Source organism: Desmodus rotundus, chromosome 6, assembly GCF_022682495.2.
Source record: "Desmodus rotundus isolate HL8 chromosome 6, HLdesRot8A.1, whole genome shotgun sequence".
Taxonomy (NCBI): Eukaryota; Metazoa; Chordata; class Mammalia; order Chiroptera; family Phyllostomidae; genus Desmodus; species Desmodus rotundus.
Genome location: NC_071392.1, coordinates 137,143,420 through 137,167,380, shown reverse-complemented (window position 1 = coordinate 137,167,380; position 23,961 = coordinate 137,143,420). Strand labels below are relative to the sequence as shown.

The 23,961-nt window shown below is 44.3% G+C and overlaps 1 protein-coding gene across 5 annotated transcripts in view; it reads left to right on the top strand.

Moving 5' to 3' along the window:
• Window positions 1–23,961, top strand: part of PPP2R2B (protein phosphatase 2 regulatory subunit Bbeta) — a 416,365-nt gene that overhangs the window by 341,738 nt on the left and 50,666 nt on the right. For all 5 annotated transcript variants that reach the window (XM_045185064.3, XM_024576833.4, XM_024576832.4 and 2 more), the window contains 2 exons: window positions 11,872–12,049; window positions 23,177–23,341. In XM_045185064.3, the coding sequence (XP_045040999.1) occupies window positions 11,872–12,049; window positions 23,177–23,341 (343 nt within the window). The remainder of the gene's footprint in view (window positions 1–11,871; window positions 12,050–23,176; window positions 23,342–23,961) is intronic.

The following is a 23,961-nucleotide window of genomic DNA, read 5'->3' as shown; positions in this document are numbered from 1 at the left end:
ACAATAAGGTTGGGCATATTTGTATATATTTCTTGGTCATTTGTTTTTCACTTTCTTTAAATTTTTCTGTTTATATCCTTTGCCCATGTTTTTATTGAGTTACCTTTTATCAATTTCAGGAACTTTGTATATTATAAATAGTAACTCTTTTCCTGTCATTTTTATCTTCCATAAATGATTTCCTTTTTATGTTTATTTTTTAAAACCTCAATCAGTACAGAACTATAAAAATAATTTTAAACTCATATAACCTCATACTCCAAAAGATAACCACTCTTAAGTGTTTGTTTTTTGGAAACCCTCCCCTTTACCCCTTGGCTCTCAGCCTGGGCCCTTCGTCATCCAAGAGGCTTTCAAAATAGTATCAGTAATTGGGCTCCACCTCACAGGCATTCTGACTTAAATGATCGGTGGTGGGGCCAAGGCATCAGTTTTTAATGAGTCCTCATTTGATTGTAATGTGCATCCAGGGATGGGAACCAGACCAAGCAATCCTAAAAGGTCCCTCATTTGTCAATTTGGTTCTAAAGCTAGTGTTACTGGTAATCACTACCGCCATCTGTTGGCGGGAAGCAGAACTGACACCATTTAGCTATATAATAGCTTTGTTCATATCTATAAGGGTCATGTTTCAAGGTTCTTAGACGCATCTCTGTATGCATCTACACCATTGTAGTTCAGTACTTCTCAGATGACTTTAAATCTAAGATTCTTGAAGTTGATATCAACTATATTTTCTTGATTCTGTACATTCCACAGTAAAATAAAAAAATGATACAATGTAGTACGCTACTTCTGAGATCTTGTGAATGTTGGGTCATCAGATTTTCAGTGATATTTATCCTACTCATTAATAGGAAAATGTGTGCAGGCAGATTTTAGAAATGCTTTCATCAATAGCAGTTAAAAAACAAAACGAAAATAATTTTTGTGATTAATCCTAACCAAGCTAACCAAGAGTTAACCACTGTCTCTTCCTACGCACCCTCTTTCCCCATCTATACACATTAACCAAAATTTCCCTCTTCTGGAATATTTTGAGATGTCTCTTTTTTTCATGTGGAATCACACAACGTGAAACATCAAGGAAAATAACAGGAAAGGCAGTGAATAGGGAAACATGTTTTGAGAAATAACAAAGTTGACAGAAAAATGGAAGTGTCTGGGAGGAAAAAAAAAGATAAAACTGGCAGAATCACAGGCTACTGTATGGGGCTGCCAATTAGATAGCGAGTTTATCTTCTGAGAGGAGGATATTTTTCCTCCTTTTTCCACAGAGAGGCCAAAAGAAGTCAAAGACCCTGAGAGCATGAAATTGTTAGTCTGCCATAAAAACCATCTTGCATTGGGTTTTAAAAATATATATTAAGTCCCCAGGTAGTTTTTATGGGTTGTGTGTGGTTATTGTAGCTGGAAAAAAGGGGGTAAGTCTCTGTCTTTGTCTCTGTCTCTGTCTTTCCCTTCACTCTTTCTCTCTCTCTTCCCCCCCCATGTATGTATATATATTTATATATGTATAAATACATACATTTATATGTGTGTGTGTATACACACATAAACACACATAACACACTTTTAAATCTAGAACATCTTTATGTTTATGAACTGGAACTTTTTGCTACCTTTTATGGAAGCTAATGCTGTTTTTTTTAATCTACCCAAGATGTAAATTAGCTGGGTTTCTCAACCTCAGAACTGTTGACATTTTAGGCTGGATAATTTATTTTTATTGTTACTATTATTCTTTGAGAGAGAGGGGAAGGGAGGGAAAAGGAAATGGAGAGAAACACTGATGTGAGAGAGAAACCGATTGGTTTCTTCTTGTATGCACCCCGACCTGGAACCAAACTTGCAACCTAGGCATGTGCCCTGGCCAGGAATCGAACCAGTGACCTTTCACTTTGCAGGATGACGCCCAACCAGCTGAGTCATACTGGTCAGGGCAAGGCTGGATAATTCTTTGTTGCTTGAGACTGTTCTGTACTTGGGGCATTTAGCATCATCGTTGGCCTCTACCCATTAGATGCCAGCTGTGTACGCCCAGGAGTCACAACTGAAAATATCTCCAGACTGTCACATGACAAAACTTCATCTAGCTAACAACCACTGATTTAGAGGAAGCTTATGAAGGTGAGTTGTCATTTCTTCCAAAACAGTTTACCCAATTCCCCAATCTCAATTAGAGCCCCTATGTTTTTAAGTGAAACTGTTTTTCCTCTATTGAAACAACGAACATCTCGTTCCAGCATCAGTGACAGTGTATAACAATATATCCACCTTGAGACATTAATGTCTTTCTTCCCTATTAGACTAGAAGTGCCACCACTAATCTTGTTTTGTTCACTCTGTAATATACCACCTAGAGCAGTAATTGGCCCTTAATAAACATTTGTCAAATGAGAGAATGTACTTGTAAGATATTTAAGGACCTGGAGCACAAAGACTGACTTGGTCTGCAAGGGTTTTTCCTCCCAGGCTTATTTCAATCTCTGTGAGAAAGCCAGTAACAGAAGAAACCAGGGACATATTGAAGCTGTTGAAGGGTGTGATCAGGGAAATCTAAAAATTATACTTTTTGGATAGAATTCCCAAGTGTTTTGGCGGGGTGCTACTGAGTGGCAGTTTCATTCTGGAAACAACAGCTCTGATGCGTCGCGGGAAGCCAGAGCCAACAGATCACTCCTGCTTTTTGAACTCTGTCCACCATTGATTGATCCGTGGAGGAAGCAAGATTTCTGATGCTTGTTAATTCCCTGATGCTTCATTAAATTCCCTGAGAGAAAACGCCCCACAACCGAGAGGGTTGTGCCTTTGGAAAAGAAACCTTAGTACAGACAGCACAAGAGGCATTTAAATGTGTCTTTTCAGGTTTTTTAAAAAATGTAATGAAGATGCGTATTTTTAAAAATGAAAAATGACTGGCATTCTTCCCACTGAAAATGGGAAGTAATTTAATTTGTTAGTAGTTTATTTTATTTGACAGTCTTTGTACATACTCGATTTGGTTTGTTACACTGAATTACTCCTTAATAATGGGTACGTGTAATTCGAGGCTTTGCCCCCCAGGTTGGTTTGATAATTGGATGAACAACCATATTGTTCAAGGTTTTCATGACAATGTGGACAGAAGCTATTTTCCTATCCAGAAAAGCCAGCAGCGCTTTTCTTCCAGTGTAGTTAATTGCTACGCAGTGACCGATCATTCTACTAGCCACTTTTCCTGAGGAATGCTCTGTTAGGAGGCTGTGTCAGAGATGCTGTTATAGAACCTAATGCTGAGTTCTGTAATCATGACAGAATCCCCCAGGTGCATGGAAGGGATGCCTAAAGTCTAGAGCCAATAGCAAAAAGTCAGAAAATCCTCCTTAGACCATCTCTCAAAATGAACCATTTTTCTACAATTGGAAGTTAATGGTAAAAAATTCTAATAACAGCTATCATGGCTCCTGGAACCAGATTGTCAAGTTCAAGGGCAGCTCCACAACTTAGTGGCTGTATGGCCTTGAGCAAGTTTTAGGAGCTGCTTGGCTTCAGGATCCATATCTGTAAGGTGGGAACAGTATTAGCACCTACCTCTAAAGGTCATTGTGAAGACTCAAGAACATGGTAAAGTGCTTAGCACAATTCCAGCATGAAGTACGTTCTCCGTAAATGTGTCTTTGTTAGATGGTATGTATCGGGCTCTGTGCTAAGTTTTCTCAGCAAAGCTACTGAGAGACTTGCTGTCGCTAACAGGGAGAAAGGTGACGTGACAAGCCCAAGGCCACATGCCTGGTACATGTTGCAGCCAGGAGGAAGCCCAGCTCTGCATGACTCCCAAAATTCTCTTACCCCATAACATCTTCAGATTTTGTGTTTGTGTACCCCGTAGGAGGTTTTTGATAAGCTGTGTGCCTTCCTGAGCATTTTTATATAGAGCACCAAGCATCTCCATTCTAATGTTAATTACAGAGAATGTGATCTCAGGAGTATATTGAACTTAGATGGTTTAGAGTAAAACTGTGAATCACCTTTTTAATGCATCCAATGAAATTTAAATGCCCTCATAACTGGATATCCACCAATATCCATTAAAAGAATATGTGAACAAGTTATTTAAAAGTTAGAACTCCGTATCACTCCTTTTTCTTCTTTAAGCATGTATTTGTACTGCACTTCCTCCAAAGAAGTGTTAAAAGCTTCTTTGATCATTTCAATAACAAAAGTAGATTTTCCTCCCTGTATTTATATGAGAGTTCAATATTTTCTTGTTGGTATAATTGTCTGTAAAATTAATAGAACATACTTGATCGAAATAACATCGACATATAATTCTGAAAAGTAATGATTAATCATAAGAAGTAAAACTTTATTAGAAATTCATATTATAATGAGCTGTGGGTGAGGGCATTTGTGGGGCCTTGACTGAAGGTATTGGCCAGTTGTCCCTCCCAGAAGTGTTTCTGCCTTGGACAGTGCACCATAGTCAGGTTCAGGCGGAGGGAGAGTCTGTCTTCTGTCTTTCTTTGGCAAAGTGGAAAAGGAGGACCTAGGCTGTGGGTGTCTGCTGAGCTGATTTGATTTTAGGAAGGAATGGTATGGAAGTTAGAAATGAGGAAGTTTCCTTAAAACTGGTCCAGATAGTTCTTAGGAAGTCATCACATACTCCTGTTGGAAACAGCTGCTCTGCTCCACCAAGCTGTGTTGCTTTGGAACAGGGATGTGTACAGGCTGAACCCAGTGCTTCTCCCATTTTCAAGATGACTCATTCCCTCTTCCCTGATGACGAAGTCTGGGTGTATCCCAAACCTGCAGTGACTATCACTGGAGAGTCACAAAGGATGCTCCTTGAAGGAAGCCCAGGGAAAGGCCAGATGGCAAACTTAAAGTAAGGCCTGAACCTGGAACTTTCTAGCATCCCTACCTGTTCAACTATTTAGTGCTGCTAGATGGGATGGTAGAAGCACTCCCTATTCTCCACCAGGCCTCAAATCGGGGGTCCCAGAGCACCTGCTTCATGTGTTCCTTGCACCCAGGAGGAGGTGGACAGCTCTCATCTCTTTCTTTTCTAGATCAAACAGCCATGGTTTCAGCTTCCCCAAAGGGCTGGTTATGAGCAAGAACAAGAGGTTTAGGGTTGTGTGTTGTCTAAGCTTCTTAAAGATACTCGGTATGGTGACTGCCCAGCATGTAGTAAATGCTCAATAAATCTTCACTGAAGGTTTTATCTGGCATCACCATGAAGTCATGCATTCCTATGTGTATTTCCAAATTGATGACATGGGGCCCACTTAACCCCATGACCTTAATATAGCCTGTCAGTCTCAATATAAAATAATCTCAGTTACCCTGACAAGAATATATGGAGCAAGTATGGATCTAAATTGGCAGCATTTTTTAAAACGACCTTATAATGTGGATTATGTTGATTGTACTTAGCCAAGTTCAAGTGTTCATCTGCTGAACCCAATCAGATTTGACCCAAGGTTACTGAACAACTAAAAATCCGCCACATGCTTCTACTGATGGTCCTCTTTCTCTCTTCCTTTTCCATGACCCCTCTTCTTTCTGTTCTTTAGCTCCTATCTGGCCATCTTTCCTCTCTCAGAGTTGTGCCTTGAATCCATTGACTTACTGGGGCGCTGGAGGTTGCCATGGTAAACACAGCTGTTGTTTTTTCTCTGTGCAGAGTCAGTGCATGAAGGCCCTGGAGTCTCACTTCTAGCCTTCCCTGCTGTGCATTATCACAGATGTCCTTTAAAGTGGGGGCCTCTGGGGCATCCAGGATTTGGCTCAGCTTTCATTGTGTGTGCCCGAAGGGGGTTTCTGTGACCCGCACTGACACAGACACCTGTGTCGCTGCTGTGGAAGATTGTGAAGAATCACCAGCATAGTCACCAAATAAGCCATGTGACAGCAGCATTCATTTTGTTAGTAAATGAGTTCTGGGAAGTGAAAGATGATCTTGTATTTCCCAGGAGGGGAGGCAGCAAAGATAATGAGCAAGAAGCTGGAAAGAGGAAGGATGAAAGGGGTAGGGAGAGACAGAAGGGGTGGAGAGGTAAGAGAGAGAGTGCAAGGAGGGGGATGTCTTCACAGGAAGGGGAGTCAGTAATGGTCAGCTACCTGCGCCTCCCTGAATCTTCCTTATTTTCCCAAGAACATCTGTGACCCAGCCCTGACTGTGACCCCCATCTTCTCCTCCCATGATCCTTCCTTACCCACTCCTTTCTAGCCACAAAGGTGCTTCACTGTTTTTCCTACATGCTGTACATGTTCCAACCTCAGGGCCTTTGCACTTGCTGTTTCCTCTGCCTGGAGTGCTCTTCCCCAGAGAGCCACCTGGCTCCCTCCCTTTTTCCCTTCTGGTCTCTACTCAAATGTCATCCACTGAGAGAGGACTTCTATGACTGCCCGACCTCAAATAGCACACCATTCCTTCTCCATCCCTTACTCTACATAGGTTTCTTCATGTCTGGTGTACAGGAGGGATTTAATAATTATTTATTGTGTGAATAATGAATCACTAACTTCCAGCCCCAGAACACAAGGAATCACACATTTACTCATATAGTTTGCACTCTCCCCTCTGAGCTTTGGCTCATGCTGTTCCCTCGGAGTAGAGCACAGCTTTCTCTCCTCCCCATCCCTCACTTCTGCCTGGGAGATGCCCACAAACCCTTCACGTCCTGCCTCGTTTAGTTGCCCCTCCTTTTTGAGGTCTCCCTTGACCTCCCTGAGTAGACACAGGACCCACGTGGCCAACACTGCCTGGGCAGTACCTCCTGACCTCCATCACAGCACAAGTCCCCATGCACTGAAATGTCTCTTTACTCTGGCCCTCGCACCCAAGTGCACTCCTCCAGGGCCTATAATACAGAGCAACTACAGCTTAGACTCCACAGTTGAGGAGTGCCGGGCCTGAGTACCAGCTGTGTGACTTTCCAGAAGTTAGTTGACCCCTCTGGCCTCAGTTTCCTTATCTGTGCAGCAGCACTCATAATATCTAGTAAGCAACATCATAGGATATTGAATGAGAATTCACTGATAAATTGCTTAAGTGTTTACAACAGTCTAAAAGGCTCCCTGGGTGAGAGGATAGCAAGGGGAGGTTGTTGAGGTGGCATGTGCAGGGAAGGCCTCTCTCAGAGGGCATGATTGAACAGAGACCTGACGATCTGAGTGAGAGAACATGCGGCCCCCTGGACTCTTCGCATCCCACTGGCATTATAGCCAAGGTACACCTGTAAGTCTTATAGCAGGTTAGACTGACGCTGTTCTCTTGAGCCCTGGAATGTTATTCCCAGGCTGATATTCTAACATCATGCAGGTTGTCAGGCCACCAAGGCTGGGGTGCTCATCCTTTAGAATCAGGCTCAGGGGGACGAGCTGCAACTGGGTCAAGGATAGGGAGGAGTCTGAGGTGCTTGAGGGGTGGGCATGACCAGATTCCAGCAGTACAATCCAGAACCACCTGCCCCCTCCGAGGGCGAAGGACTGGCCTCTGTGCTCACCGGCAAGCACAGGCAGCACCTGCCTTGTTTCAGGGTTGATCCTCGTCTCATGAACCCCTGCCAAGATGTCTCAGAAAGGAGGGCTTGGACTGCAGGTTTGGGGCCGTGGCTTTCTCCTGGGTTTTGTCTCATTCTGTTGTTTGACAAGGAGGGGGCTCTGGGCCTGTGGAGAATGGCTCAAGACATGGTGTGAGACAAAGGAGGAAGCTGTGGGGGAAGACGAGGAATCCAAGGCTGTGTGCCAGCAACCCTGACCTGGGGGACCACGGACAAGGCTCGTCACCTCTCAGAGTCTTTATTTCCTCATCTGCAGCCTTCAGGAACAGCCTGGGTCAGATGTTTTCAAACTTTCCTTGTCTGCAAGAATAGTCATTGGAGTAAAATGTGGTAGCGAATCCAAACATATTGCCAGGACTGAGGAAGGGACTAAGCCCTAGACACCACAGCCTCCCACTGCATCGCCCTCCGCCATGCTCACACATGTGCACTCACACACCAGCCCTAAGAGGCTATGAGGGCCCTTGCAGGATTCTGTGTTCCACGATTCCATGTCACATCCATATGGCACAGAGTCCTTCCAAAGTGTTGGTCACTGAGACTGGGGCATTTTTGATTTACAAAATGGCCATTTCATGTTTCAACCTGATAGTTTCATTTGCAACCGTGGTGAGGGGTGCTCACTCAGGAACCCACGGCCCGGGTTCAGCCCCTCTGTGTGACAGCAGACAGGACCCTCACTTCCCTGCCCTCCCCTGCAAGAGGGATGAACAGAGGATTCTTCCTCGTGAGGTTGGCTCCTGGGAAGGCTGAGCAAAAGGGTGCCTTGGAGTCGGTCAGGGCAGCGCTGACTCAGTGACGGGCCTGAAGCACAGAGCTCTCTGGGAATGCCCTACCCAGAAAGCCCTAAGGATTGCTTGTGTGCTGACCTCAAGGAATAGCATCCCACTCCCCTCCCTGCTGAGCCCTGAAAGGAGAATATGGCCAGAGCACGTGGGAGCCAGAGCAAGTGGGAGCCACAGCCCCAACAGGGCTTCCTCACCAGTCAGCCCGTCCAGCTTGACCCACCAAGCCGCCTTCTTCCTTCTTGTGACGGGTGTCGCTGGGCCGTGGACAAGCCTTGATCTGGGCACGGGAATGGTGCTGGAATCCTGTGAGTGACACACAGCCCCCTGCCTTATCTGCACAAAGCATTAGAGGCTCCCTCCCCAGACACCTCCATGGAGCCTTCCCCATTAAGTGGTACATCATGGAATGTGTCAGCCCGAATTAGCAGGGAGGCCTGTCACATTAGGCGGGAGCTCTGGGCTGGCAGTTCCCACTTTGTACTGCTCTTGATCCCGGCTGTCACACTCCCTTCCCCATCTCCACAGGCGCAGCAGCTTCTGCAGACAACGCACGGTAGAGCATGAGGGCCCAAGTAGCGTTGAGAAGGAGCCTCAGGAAGTCCTCGCTAATGCTATTTCTTCTGTGGCCCCAGGGAAGCTGCTTACAGGTCGACTAGCTCTGGGGGCAGGGGAAGTGGGTAGCACTCAAAAGCCCCAGGTGGGGAGCTCCTTTATGAAAAGGGACTTGAAAAGCATGGCTGGTGTTTCTGAAAGCACACAGAATCGAAGCCCTGTTCAAATCCCATGAATACTTGCAACACTTAAATGAGGTTTCTAGAGACAGCTCAGCCACAGAACTCTGTGATGACCATTCTCATTGGTCCCATCAACAACACCATTGATGTCACACCTATGTCACTTAGGGAGCATTTGTCACTTCCTGCCATGTATGATAGTCAAGTATGGTGTGATACAGTGGAAAGAGCACTAGCTTTGCAGTTGAGTAGACTCTGGGATCCAATAGCTGGGCCACCCTGGGCCAGTGACGTAGCCTCTCTGAGCCTGAGTTTTCTCTTTGCACTAGAACTTTGTGTACTAGTACCTATTTCACAGAGTCATTGAAAGAATTACCTGAGATAATGTGTAAAGAATGATTGAGACATCGTAAAAGCCCAATAAATATTTGCAGGGAGAATTCCTAAGGGCAAAGTCACTTTTTCTTTTATCCATTACAAAGCCTTAACTTAAGATGTGCCCTCATTGGTGTTTGATAGTGTATCACCTTCTTCAAAATTCTGCCTCCTTCATCCTTTACTTACTCTCCACTGAACATCAGGAATGACCTGATGAAAACTTTGAACCTACTCATATTACTGGAATTTTTAAAATTTCTTTCCATTTCTCTTAGGGTAATGGCAAAAACCTCTCTGAGGGCTTGCTTCTTACCTATCCCATCACATAACATCTACCATGATTCCCATCACTCTCTCTGTCTCATCTGCTGACCTATTGACCCTTTACTCTTACCACCATAGGACCCTTGCACGTGCGCTTTTCTATGACTGGAACATCCTTCCCCCACTTGGCCTAGTAAACCATCTCATCCTTCACAGTCATCTAATTCACACCTCCTCAGCAAAACCCCTGCAGAGCGCCCTGACCATGCTAAATCACCCTTTGCACTCTAGCCTCTCCTTCAGGGCACTTACTGCATTTTACTGTGAGTGATTTGGTATCCACCTCCTCCAGCTATCTGAAGGCAGGAACTGTATCTGGTTGTGCTCACCACCCGAAACCCACAGGACCTAGTACGGAGCTCAGTAAATCCCTCGCTGAAAGGGTGATTGGGAGGGCATGCCAGAGGGCAATTATAATTCATGAAATGAATGAGTTACATCACAAACTATATCATGAATGGAGTTACAACTCATGATAAGAGGGCACAGTGGGTATTGTCATTGTTTTTCAGATAGTCTAACCAGAGCCCAGAAAGGGCAGGTTAATTGCTCAGAGTCACACAGCCACAGGTGAGTGGAGAACCCGTGATCAGAGCCCAGGTCTCCCAGTTCTGGCCATCCCTGGGATTATGCCATTACAGAGCCATTATCCAAACCCGGGGTGTGTGGGGCTCACAGAGTCTTTCACCCACTCCCTTTCCTGGTGTTCAGAGGACACCTGGCTCTCCCTATATCCACCACTCAGGGCACCTCTGGTTTCCAGGAGATCCAGGACCACATCTGTATAGGACACTGCAATTCTTTTGAATTTTTTATTTAATTTAAAAACTCCCTCAAAAGTGAGCTAAACTCCTTCAAGACTCAATTGGACGATTCTGTTTTGTGAAAGATTGCAGAGGTCACCACACTTCACAGATTTGAACCTTATTTCACCTTCTGCCCCTCAGCCCCTGGGTTAAAACAAATCCAAAAGTAGAAACCTTAATCAACCACCTGGTATCAAATTATTTAGGGTTGGATTGTAAGAGATGAGTTCCTTGAACGGGGAACTCTTCCAGTCCTTTTATTTTCTTGTTTCTGTTACAGGACCACACCTGTGTTTCCTGCCCATTCTGTGTTTAGCCTGTTCTCTCCCTCTCAGGCAGAGTGTCCACACTCACTTTCTTAGCAGCCAGTTAGCCCACGTGCCGTCAGAAATGCCCTTGAATTCAAAGAGGCGGTCAGAAGAGTGATGAGTCCTGGGTCACTTTTGCCAGGAAGAGCTTCATGTGTGGGAAACTATTTCACTGCCTCATTCTCTGACCTGTGGGGAAGAAAACATTTGCTCCCATATTCCAACTCACTCATTCAACAAATAATAGCCAACTGCCATATATGTTTGTGTGTTCACATTTATTTATTTATTTGTGTGATGACCATATAACTTACTGTCCAAACTAGGACAGTATAGACATGAAAGTGGGCATGACCAGGCATGCCAAGACTATAAGTATAAACCAACATTATCCCAGGTGTAACAGGATGGCAATAGGTGCCCTGTATGTCAATGCTGGATTTGAACTTGCAGTCTTGAGTAATGATGTGTTTTCTCACAATGCCCTAAGGATTGAGGACCAAGCCCGTATGGGATCTAGGCCTCCAAAGCCATGAAGGATCAATTTAAATCTAAATTGAGCTACACATTTCTAAAATTTTCCCTGAACTTCCTTTTTAAAAAAGTGTTCATGTTAAAAACAATCTGGAACAGCAGCTGTGGATGCCAGAGACCGCCCTTCCTGCACCCCACCCTCCACCAACACACACAGATTTGAAGACCCTGGGAGATGAGGCTACCTAGAGGGTCCTAGAAAAATGCTTACAGTTGATGAAGGATGAAAGTGCCCATCAAGGCCAAGTGATGGTGACATTTTTTTGAGAAAAGAGTAGAACTTAAAAGCACAGAAGGGACTAGGAACAGTGTGATTTATTTCTCCTTCTCTCAGAGCTCCTTTGTTGTGGTTCCAATTTTAAGTGTGGAAATCAAGGACATAAACATGCACACTCTTTTCTCAGTGCAGAGCTTTGGTCCTAAAAGGACATGTTTCTCTTGCATCCCAGGTGCCTGTCCTCAGACCCATGGACCTGATGGTGGAGGCCACGCCACGGAGGGTATTTGCCAATGCACACACGTATCACATCAACTCCATATCAGTCAACAGCGACTATGAAACCTACATGTCAGCTGATGACCTGAGGATCAACCTGTGGAACTTTGAAATAACCAATCAAAGTTTTAGTATCCTTTCCTTGGGGCCAATCACTGATTGGCTTGAATCAGGAGTATTCAGGTAAGAGCAGGCTTGAGGGAAAGTGGAATGAAGGGGATGGTTGTAACTAAACACTAGGCCCTGTGGAGAACGGTTGTCTTTTAAATTACATTGACACCCATGACAAGCTTTCATCCTAACAAAGTTGGGGAAGTATCCGGTTACCAGTTGTGGGCCAGGACAAGCTCTGGATTGAAGTTGTATCATGCACAGGCATTTGTGTGTCTTCAATTAAAACTAGATGTGACCTTCATCAACTGTAAGATAAGACCCTAGAGTTCAGTTAAGGTTTCTTCCTCCCGTTAGAGGATTCTTCAATGGCCTGTATGGACAGCACGGACCACAGATATGCATTACATGGCTTTTACTGTATCTTACTAGTGAAAATAATAGTGGCTGCCATTTACTGAGTTCTAAACACTGTACTGGGAACTTTCTGCATAGAATCTCATTTTGAGGTATATTATAATTTGCCATCTTTGTGAATTTTCCCAGACAGAACACAAGTGTGTAACCAGCATCCAGATCAAGACGCCAAACATTTTTTGTAATCCTAAGTCCCCGTCACTCTTCTTTTCCGTCTCTACCCACCACGGGTCTATTTGAAATAACAACCCCATAATTTCAGTATGATTATCTCATGTTTAGCTAAAATCCTGAGAAGGCAAGGAAATTGCTGAGTGTCTGAGCCAGTATTTTTGCTGTACTATATTGACCCCTATTTAACAATACAAATCACATTTATTCAGTCCATATCACATGGTCCATCCCACCACAAACCTGACTCTCCAGTGACTGGTGTTTGGTGTTTGAAATTCTGATCTCAGTTCCTGGTCTCCCACCCAGGCAGCTGAGAAACTGAGGTACAAGTCAGTGTCCTTTTTGTCACTCACCAGGCTCCTCATCCCCAATCAATCTCCCTGAGCCCTGCCTTTTCTTCCTCTAAAGTATAGCTGAAATCAACTCATTTCTCTCCATCTCCACTGCCACCAATCCACACTGATGAAGGCCACTGTTTTCTCACCTGTGTGACTGCAGTAATCTGGCTGGTCTTCCTTCTTTCTTGCTGTCTTACATGCTACTTGTTCCCCTAGCAGAGTGGACCTTTCAACACATAATTCAGATACCATTCCTCCCCTGTTTAACACACTCTGGTAGCTTCCCACTGAATACAGAATTATATACAAGTTCTTCACCTTGGACTGGAAGATGCCACACAGTCTGGACCCTGCCTCCCTCTGTGATGTCCTGTCATATCTCCGCTCATTTACTTAGCTTCAGCCAGCTAACCTCATTTCTGTTCCTGGATAAAACTTGTTGCTACTTTCATGCTTTGCATTTGCTGTTCTCTCTTTCTGGAATATTCTGCCCCCAGAGCTCACATGGCTAGCTACATGTCATCATTCACAATTCAATCTCATGTCACCACCTCAGAGACACTTCCATTAACTCCCAAGTAGCTCCCAAATAACCCTCTCTCCCTGTTTTCTTTATGGTACTTATCCTTATTTGAAATTATTTCTTTATTTGTATATTTGGGGTTCCCCCATATTTGAATGTAAATTCTGTGTGAAAAGGGACTTTGTATGATCCATTCCTGTATCCCAGTACCTGAAACATTCTGACATAGAGGAAGTACCATTTGGGTTGAATGTGTCAAATTTGAATAGGTCTTCCATGTGGGGATATTTAGTATATAGTTGATCATGAAATCTAACCTGGAAATTTTACTTTAAGAGGATATTAGTCATATTAAAGCTTTGAATGTTCTGATATAAAATAGACCCCATAATGGCTCAAACACATAACAGATTTTCTTCTAAAGTCCAATATTAATCATCCCCACCAGCAAACTTGATTCCTCCAAGTCAGAGATTCAGGTCCTTGCATCCTATCACCTTGTTTATCTGCAGCAGGATGGCCAAGGGGAAAGACTGTGGTGGACCACACATGGGAGACTCCTATGAGCCTACCTCTAAAATAGTATGCATTCCATTGGCTAGAAGTCAGTCACATGGCTACTTCTAACTGTAAGGCAGGCTGGGAAGTGTAGTTTAGCTATATGTGAATAAGAAAAAAAAACCTGGTTTTGGTACACAGCTAGCCCCTCTGCATCACAAAAGAGTGCTCAGTAGCTCCAGAAGGCTTTTCAGGGAAGAAGGTTTTAAGCAGGTAGAGCTGATTATGGAGACACTGAGAAACAACTGGCAGCTTTTGTTGCTCCACATCCTGTCTGAGCCTGGGAGAACCTGTCTACAGATTTTGCCTGAACATGTAGCTGCTAACAGAATGACTGTGGGTGGTGGTTCCCTTTCTCCCTTTACATCTAATCCAAGAGCCAGAAATCTGTTCAGGCTCAGCTGCTGTCACTTGGAGCTGCTTCTGTCCCCAGTCTAGGTGACATGTTTTCTGAATTTTGCTGCTAGGCCTTCAAGGGGAAGGGAAGTTTATTTAGGCATTTTGGGAGACAGATGCCTTGGGGAGAATGCAAAGGGGAAATATTAATAGCACAGTTTAGATTATATTCTGCAGATGTCAGACAGTGTGCCAGATGCTAGCATACGAATGAGACTGGGCCATTCACCCTTAAAGAGCCATATGTAAAATCATCATCATCATCATGAGAATGATGATAACTGATATCTATATTGTCATTTTCAACCAGACCACTGTAAGCACTGAGTGTACAAACCAGGACCCTTTGGCTTATCACCCCTGGAGTGCAGCCACCTCTGGAGTAGGAACGGCCACCTTTCAAAGCAGCCTCAGAAACACACCCACCACCAGGCAGGTCTCATCAAATCCTGTGTTGCTCAGCGCCACTTCTGTAATGCCTCATGGTTTGGGACAGAGTGATGTGAAGTTCCCAATGTGTGGCATGAGTACCCCTGAGGTGGCAGGCAAGGTGTTCCAAACGCTAGGTGGACTTTTTTTGTTTTCATAATTAGGTATTTATGATCATGAATCCTATAAAATACAACCATCACTCCTGTGATTTCACAGGTACTAAAAAATTCACTTAAATTACAGAGTATGTTTATGTAAAGAAAATTCTTAAGTGAATAGTAAGGCAGGTGGTCTTGCGATATGATTTTTTAAAAAGTCATAATTTCCAGTGACTGGTGTTTGGTGTGACATTGGAATTATGGTTGAGAGCACAGGCTTTGAGCCCAACAAGCCTGAAGTTCTCACCCAGCTCTGCTGTACTTGCTGGCTGTGTAAACTTTAACATGTGTCTTAACTTACTCGAGCCTCTATTCCATGACCTATGGAGTAGATGATTATCAAACAGGATTGTGAGAATTTGTCAGTGTTTTTAAATGTTGATTGACTGAACAGCTGTATGTATACATACGCACACACATGTGTGTATGCATATGCGCGCACATGCACATATGCGCACACACATACATGCTTGGGGCAGTGCTTTGCTCAGTAAATGATCAATAAACAGAGCCTGATACAATCCTAATTATTATTGAAAGTACAAGGAAACTAGAAAAGTCAAAAGTCAAATGTTCAGCAGAATTCATCATCTGAGTTACCTTCTCAGTCCTAGATTTCTCCTTTGGCTTTGCAGCTGGGTGCTCTTTTTCCAAGATGTTTGTTATTCATCATACCAGACACTCTCAGGATCTCTGAGGTTCAGGGCCTTGTGTTTAGCACCATATCAAAGTGGGGCATTCCTAGCCTCATGGTACCTGGTCTTGAATTCTCTCCTTCCCATCCATAGCCAGTCTGTCCCTGTATTGCATAACAGGTTCTGGTTTAAAGTGGTTAACTTTGGTCTCACTTGGTTAACTACATGTAGTTATTGTATTAACTACAAAAATAACTCATTTTTAGATAAGTGATTTTCTAGGTCAAGAGGCAGCCCTAACTTTTCAATACAGGAAAGTCGCTATAAGGTAATATTGCTTCTTTATGAAAACTGTGCTATATCTAGGATCCTTTGAACTCTACTGTCAGGACTAAGAATGAGTTGACCTAGGCTCTTACCTAGTCCCATATAGGACCTATTTAATATACATGTGTCAAGTCAAAGTAAAGATACAGCCCACAACAGCTGTATCCAGAGCACCTAATTGGTGGCAGACACTGCACTAAGCCATGGGGATATGCAAGTGAAAAGAAACAAACTGTCTTGCATCCAATAGTCATATTAATGACTACATAATTACAAACTTAAGTTTAGGGAAGAAGAGGAATATGGTTCCATGGATGCATATTTGAAAATCTGACACAGACTGAGGAATAAAAGAAGGCTTTAGTGAGGAACTGATTACTGAGTTGAGATCTGGAAGAGGACGAGTGTGAGTTAACATGTCAAAGAAGTGTGGAGAGACTGGTTCAGCATGTACAAAGGTCCTGTGGCAGGAGGGAGCGTGGTATATAGGCCACTGTGACCAGAGGCCACAAAGTGAGGTAAAACATGGTGTAAGCAAGACTGGAAAGGTCAGCAGAAGTCCAGTCTATGGGCATGAGAAATGCTTTATCTGGGAGAAGCCAATTGGAGTGTTATATCTTTGACCTTGGCATGAGCATCTGGTGCATCAGCTATTATTTGTCAACTGAGCTGAGGCCCTTTGTGAATTGATTCCCTGATCAAGGGGCTATATAACTTCAACTTATGGCTTTCAGCTCTGTCACTTCTTAGTACCATGGACAGTGGCCTTTTAATCCAGTTGGAATCTGCCAGGCAGGCTTTTGGGGGAAGCTGTAGGGCCCAGTACAAGTTTCTCTCCCTGTGGCTGCTGTGCTTTGATCCAAAATGTATATATCAGTGTCAGATTGGCATTTAGCATAAAAGGAGAGCATTTCTTGCAATGACATATCCAGCATTGGCCTGTGTGTGCCACCGAGGAAGCCCTTCCTCCCCATATTCAGGCAGCCGTGGTGGGTTTTCCCAGGCCTGGTGCCTTGCTTATGTGGGTGCTGGTGCTCTGTATCAGAGGCCAAACCTAGGGCCCTATGAGCCTGGGGAATTTCTCTGCCCCCCTTCCCCACCCCTGACAGGACCAGCCCTTTGAGCCTCAGGTCCTCAGGGGGAGAGGATAAGAATGCAACTCTGCAGACTTCCCCTGGGCTCCCTCAGAGTACTGTAGCTTAGTATTTGGGAATGCAGATTCTGGAGTCAGACTCACTAGTTTTGCATCTAGTTTCATGTTTAAAACCTGTGTGACTTTGACAAGTTGCTTTACATCTCTCTAACCCTCAATCTCCTTGTCGGTTAAGGGAGATAACCCCACCACCCATCTTATCAGGTGTTTGAGGATTAAATGAGGCAGTCCTATAGAGTACTTAGCAAAGTGCCTGACACAGAGGGAAGGCATGGCAACGTTAATTACTATTATTTGGAATATTTCTCCAGCCCCCTTGTTCTTATCATTGTCTTCTAAGAAAACCACATGTAAATGTTTCACACTACACAGGCCTGGCATCTTGGCCTATTGACCTAACTGTGGGCTTTCTGCATTTTTACATATGCCCATGGAAGACTGCTAAGTCATGAGGAATTTAAGTAAAATCCATAAACATTTATTGAGCATTTCCTATGTGCACTGGAAATGCCAAGATATAAAACTCCATCCCTGTTACTATGTCCCATGTAACCTTGAGGGTGAGTAATCAAGAGTTCAACCAGAGAAGCAAAACCATGGTGGGGGGTGGGAAGAGAGAAACCCAGAGAAACAAAATGACTTTCCCAAGTTCTCTGAGCAAAATAGATTTGGAAGCACAAATTTTTCCCACTTTCCTGACTCCATTTTGTTATCATCAGTATTTATCATATTATCTTGAACTTTACCCATAGAGATGAGGCTCCTGGTGTCCAACGCTCTCACGAATGGTTTGAAGCCAAGGAAACTACTTTTTTAATGTTTATTTTCTTTGTTTAATAACATGTATTCACTGTAGAGATTATTAAATGACCTGTAATCTCATCTCCTAATTTTGATGTGTATATAGGGAATTTACACCACAATTTTAAGTGAATGCTAGCTAACTCAACTATAAGGGCTCAGAAAAATAAATAAGAAAATAGAAGAAAAAAATTTACCTCTTGGTTTATCCAGGAAGCCTTCTCCTATCCAATCTAGGACACACACACACACACACACACACACACACCCTGCCCACCCCCCTACACACATACACTCTTCCCTGCTTTATTTCTCTGTGTAGCAGTCATTACTACCTAATATCCTATATATAATATTTATTTACCTTGTTTAGTGACCAGGTCCCCTGCTAGGCTCTAGGCTGCATGTATCAGGCTATGTTCTCTGCACCCAGAAGAGAACTGGCAGATTCTTTGTGAACATTTATGGAGTAGGTGGAGGAATGAATGAATAAATGAATGGACCCAAGCTAGAGTTACTAAAGGATAACTTACATGCTTACCTAGACTCTAATTCCCCTCTAAGATATAACTACATTTCCTTCCTGTTTCCTATTTCTTCTCTCTCTCTCTCTCTCTCTCTCTCTCTCTCACACACACACACGCACACACACACATACACACACTCACTCACTTTTTTACTGGCTGTGGTCAGACTGTATATATTTTGTATCTGACATTCCTCACCTAAAATTATGTACATACAGATAGATAAGCATAGAAAATATCTTTTTCTGTCCTAAAATAAACCCACCCAGATAGAACAATCACTAACATTTGGTATCTTGCCTTTTAAGTCATCATTTTCAGAGTATGAGTTTTAAATGATATTATGATCATACTTTAGATAGAATTTTTCATACTATGTTTTTAACAGACCTAGGATTTTATTACATAAACAATTTAATGAGATGAATCAACATTTACTTACTATTCCCCTAGTTCTGTGTGTGTGTGTGTTGTTCTCAAAATTTTATAATGTTGCATTGCAAATGTAGGCTTTTTTAATAGAAATATTTTTCCAAACTCGGGATTGAGAACGTGACTCCTGCATGGCCCCCATGCCGCCCCCTAGCACCTTGCCACAACCCCCTCCATTCCCTCACCCCATTGCTGATGCCACCTATGGCTCTGGCATATTTGTTTGAAGCTGATCTCTTAAGGTCTGACCTCCCAGCATCTTCAATTATTATTTGAAATGTTGCCTTAGGCCACTGCCTGGCACAGCGGTACCCTTGCCTTCCCCCTTCTGCCTTCCAAGCGTGGAGCTCAGCTGCCAAACTGGCTGTGCCCCCTCCCACCCTCAGAGCTGCCTCCAGAGCCCTAGCAGAGAGGCAGATTAACCCCTTTTGTTAGCAGAGGTAATTTGCCTGGGCTCAGCCTTAATAAGGAACACCATAAGCTGTAGGGGTCAGGAAGAAGAGATCTGTCAAGCCCCAGGGTTAATTTAATAGCAATCTGTTGGCTGTCTGCCTTGTATATTATCCGTGAATCCAATGCTATGTTTTGCTTTTGCCACTTAGTTCTTTGGGACAACAGGGAAATAATTTGGATAGAGAGCTCTAAAGGATGGGGAAGAGAAAATTGGCTGTCAAAATGCATCATTCCATTTTCAAGATAACACAGGGAGCCATGCATTGCTTATGTCCTTTCTCCTTCCTTCCCAACATGAAGGGCAAAACCACGTGGACTGAAGGTGCATATCTCTCTTCACAAGAGTGTAAGGGAAGAGGCCCAGGCTTCTCTATGAGGCAGACATGAAATACGCTCTATTGTCATCCCTGTAAGCCATTGAATACCTACTCAGTTAGGTAATTGGACTGCTTCTCCCAATGTTTCTAGAACTGAGCAAATTCTCCCTCTGATAACAATTGAGAAAATTCCTCTTCATGTTTCTGTCCCAACTTCTGGATCAAAAAAAAAAAATCTTACCATAGGACACAAAAAAATTCTAGGTCAGATACTGTGTCCCAATTGTGGTTCTGAAAAATGTGGCTCCCAAAGTAGATGGTGAATTGAGAGAGCACAGGCCGAAAGCAGAAGACAGCTCCCTCTCAGATTAGCCAAGGGAGTTAGTTCCAAGAGAGCCAGACTGAACCACACTCATCAGGGAGAGTGACATGTGGTCAAGAACCCAGGCTCGAGTTAGACAAACGGGTTCAATCCCAGCGCTGCCCCCTACTGGTCAGATGACCTTGAGTAATTTATCTCCCTCACTATTTCCTCTGCTGAAAAATGGGCCTATTAATAGGACTGACCTCATAAGGCTGAGATGAAGGTCAAATAAGACAGTACATGGCACTTGGTAGCCATTAACTGCAGGTAGTTATTCTTCTTCCTCGTCCTTATCATCATGGTTATTAAAAGAGGAGTAGATGCCCTGGCCAGGTGGCTCAGTTGGTTGGAGCATTGTCCCATACACCCAAAGGTTGCAGGTTCAATCCCACAGGGGGGCATGTATGGGAGACAACCAATCAACGTGTCTATCTCCCTCTCCCTCTCTCTCTCTCTTTCTCTCCCCCTCTCTCTCCCTCCCTCCCTCTTTCTCCCCCTCTCTCCTCCCTTTCCCCCTCTCTCCCTCTCTCCCTTTCTCTCCCCCATCTCAAAATAATGCATGTATCCTTGGGTAAGGATTAAAAAGAAGAGGTATAGAGCCACAGCTTATCCCCTGACCCCCATAGAGTCAGACCCAAACAAGCACTCTAGAGCTAAGGGAGCTGCTTTAGGATGAGGGGTGATGGGCAAACAGAGAGGTCCAAGGTGGTGGGGGAGGATCTAGAGGCAGCGGGCTCAGTGGTCACCTCCCATGGTGGTGCTCTTGATGGCTGTGGAGGTTGCTGGTTTCAGAGATATGTTTAAACACTTCATTTTCACACATTCTGACTTTGGGGCTTTATTTTTAGGCCGGAAAAAAATAACCATGGATGTGGCACCTCCCCTCCCACACAGCAAAGATCTCTTCCAGTTATCTGGTGTTTAGAGCTACACTGTAGAGGTTGAGAAAGCTGACACCAGATTTTCTTTCCCTATTTTGGGAAAAGAAAAACCTGCTCACTGGCACAGTAGGTTGTGGAGGCTCTTTCTGGAGGATGATGAAATCTGACCACAGCTGAATACTGACCTCTGCTTACCCCACCCCTTGTCATGGCCACCAGCCCAGGGCATGGGGGGGGTGTCTCATTCTGGGAGGCACGGGCTCCCACTCCCCAGAGTGGGGGGCTAGCTGCAATAATATTTATGACTCTGGCAGCAGTTGAGTTGAAAGGTGGCATTTTGTGGACCCAGGGGAGCCACATGCTCTGGAGACCTCAGTAATATTCGCATCTGGGTCTGCGGGGCAACTGTAGTGAAATGTAATGTTAGCGTGGCCTCAAGTTAATTTTGGATTTATAAGAGGTAGTGGAGGACCCAGGCAAATACAGAGCCCTTATTACAACAAATTTCATGCTGACGTTGTCGTAACAGAAGCGGAGGTGATGTCTGATCATAGATGAACACCTCATCGGTGTAACTAAAAACCCCAGTGCATTTCCTTGTACTTCATCTAAACTCTGAGGAGGGGCTGTGCTACTGACCATAAAGATCACAGAGAGCTTTCATCCGTCCCAGTCTAATAGCATAGTCTGTGTCAAGTTACTGCCTGTCGGTACAATACCATGTTCCCAAAACGGGTACCTAAAGTCCTGGCACCCATGTGAATGTTCTGATTTTAATTGTTATGTATTTATTGTCATGCATGTTATTAAAAATGTAACTAGCTCATTATACCCATGATTTTATGAATATTGGATTAGTGTTTATACAAGGCTAAGTAAAGTGAGTTGATTTCAGTTGATCTGCCGGAAAAAAAAAATGTCATGCAAAAAGTACTACCTGATGATATACAGGTGGAGCAAAAAATCACAAAGATCACTCTGTGTTGCAAAGGCTGGGAAAAGTGGCAATAATTTTGGTCAGCTTTTCCATACAACAGCATCTACCTCACGAGGCCTGTTCTTTTGCAGGAAGTTCCTGGGTCCTCAGACAGCACCTCACCCCAGCCAGATGCCTCCCAACCTGCACCCAGGTCCTCATGAGCTCGCGGTGGGGGTATGAAGGGGTCAGCCCAAACCCATGCCTCTGTGTATATACCAAACACCCCACTGAAGGTGTGTGTTTCTAAGTCACCTTCATAAGTGAAGGCCAAACGTTTCATTGCAGTATACAAAGATGTAGTCTTTAAAAATACAAGTAAAATAATTCTTGATCAGAAAGGAAAAAGAAGAGAAAAAATAAAAAACATGATACACTAAGGGTATATTTCATAGCAGGCCAAAACTCTCCCACCACACCACTGCACAGCTTCTTTCTGATGCTTCAACTCCCACACAAGCCCTAAAGCCAATCACAGCTTAGGGAGACTCGAGCCCATGTGTATCTTCAATATGAGAAGTTTTGCATACTTACTAAAGATCACAAATTTTGTGCTGGGGTAAAATCGTAGAGCTGCCACTCTTTAGCCCTGTGACTTAGGACAAGTTACTTTACGTACTCTGAGCCTCCATTCCCACCCCCTGGAAAATGGGGATGAGAAAAGTAATGACTCTAGAGCTGTTAGAAGGATTAAATGATATAAAGTATGTGATGTGCTTCGCACAGCTATTGACCTAGAGTCAGCACTCAGTAAATGGCAGTAGCTTTCATCATCATCATCATCATCATCAACATATTAAGGAAGATCTCAGAGATTGCGTGGGAAAAGGTTTACAGTCTATTGTACATATTATTTATCAGCCCAGGAGTCTGGGTAAAGATTCAAATACACTGAATTATTTAGTTGGAATGGGACAAGTTTTGTAACCACTGTTGTAAAATGAGAAATGACAGTCCGTGCCACTTGGCACGTTTTAGCACAGTTGCATGAGCAGGTCACTTCGGTGGGACCTCCGCATGTTGTGGAGGGTGAAAAACTACTGGAAAGGGGGCTGGCGAGACCCGAGTTCTCATACTGCCTCCTACCGCTGGGTAACCCTGGGCCGCATCTGCCTGGGACCATTAACACTTAGCTGTTTGCCCACAGAGTTTTATGAGGCTCCACCATGCTTGGTCAATGCTAACACGTCACTCTAAAATACAGCAGTACAGCCCGACACTCACCCCGGCCCACCCCAAGTTTCTGCCCCGCCCCCTGGGCCACTCCTTGACTCGTCTGTGCCAGATATCGTCGACATCAAGCCGGCCAACATGGAGGAGCTCACAGAGGTGATCACAGCCGCGGAGTTCCACCCGCATCACTGCAATACCTTCGTGTACAGCAGCAGCAAAGGGACCATCCGGCTATGCGACATGAGGGCGTCTGCCCTGTGTGACAGGCACACCAAGTGTGAGTAGCAAGCAGCCCAGAGCTGATGGGGGCGGGTGGGTGGACTCCTGACACTCGGGAGGAGAGGGCCACGCCCACCTGGAGGATTTGATCTCCTTCTCTACATTAGACATACTGGGAACAAAGAAACCACAAGTGTCCGCCTGGCTCAGGAGTCCACTCCACTTTGGGTGTTTCAATAAAGATGAAACCTCACAGTCAATGCCGCAAACATTTGCTGCGGGCTGTGGAAGGCAGAGATGAATAAGACATGAGCCCTGTCACATAGCATGGTGACATGTTCTGAATTATGTTTTAAGCTCAGTCTTGCTGCTGTGGGGAGGAGGAACCTATGGGGGAAAGGGCGAGAACAGTGGGGGGTTGGTGCAGTACCCAGGCAGGAGATGGACATGGCTCAGATGGGGGCGGGGTGCACCAGTGGAGAGGAGCACGTGGTTTCTGGACAGACCTTGGCAGGAGCCGCTAACAGGACCTGCTGGCCTGTGCTGGCAGCTGAGAATACACAAGGAACCAAGTATGGCATCTGGGGATGGTGATCAAGGTAATCATACTGTGTTGTATATCTGTAAGTTGCCAAGACGGTAGATCTTAAAAGTTTTCACCACAAGAAAAAATGTGTA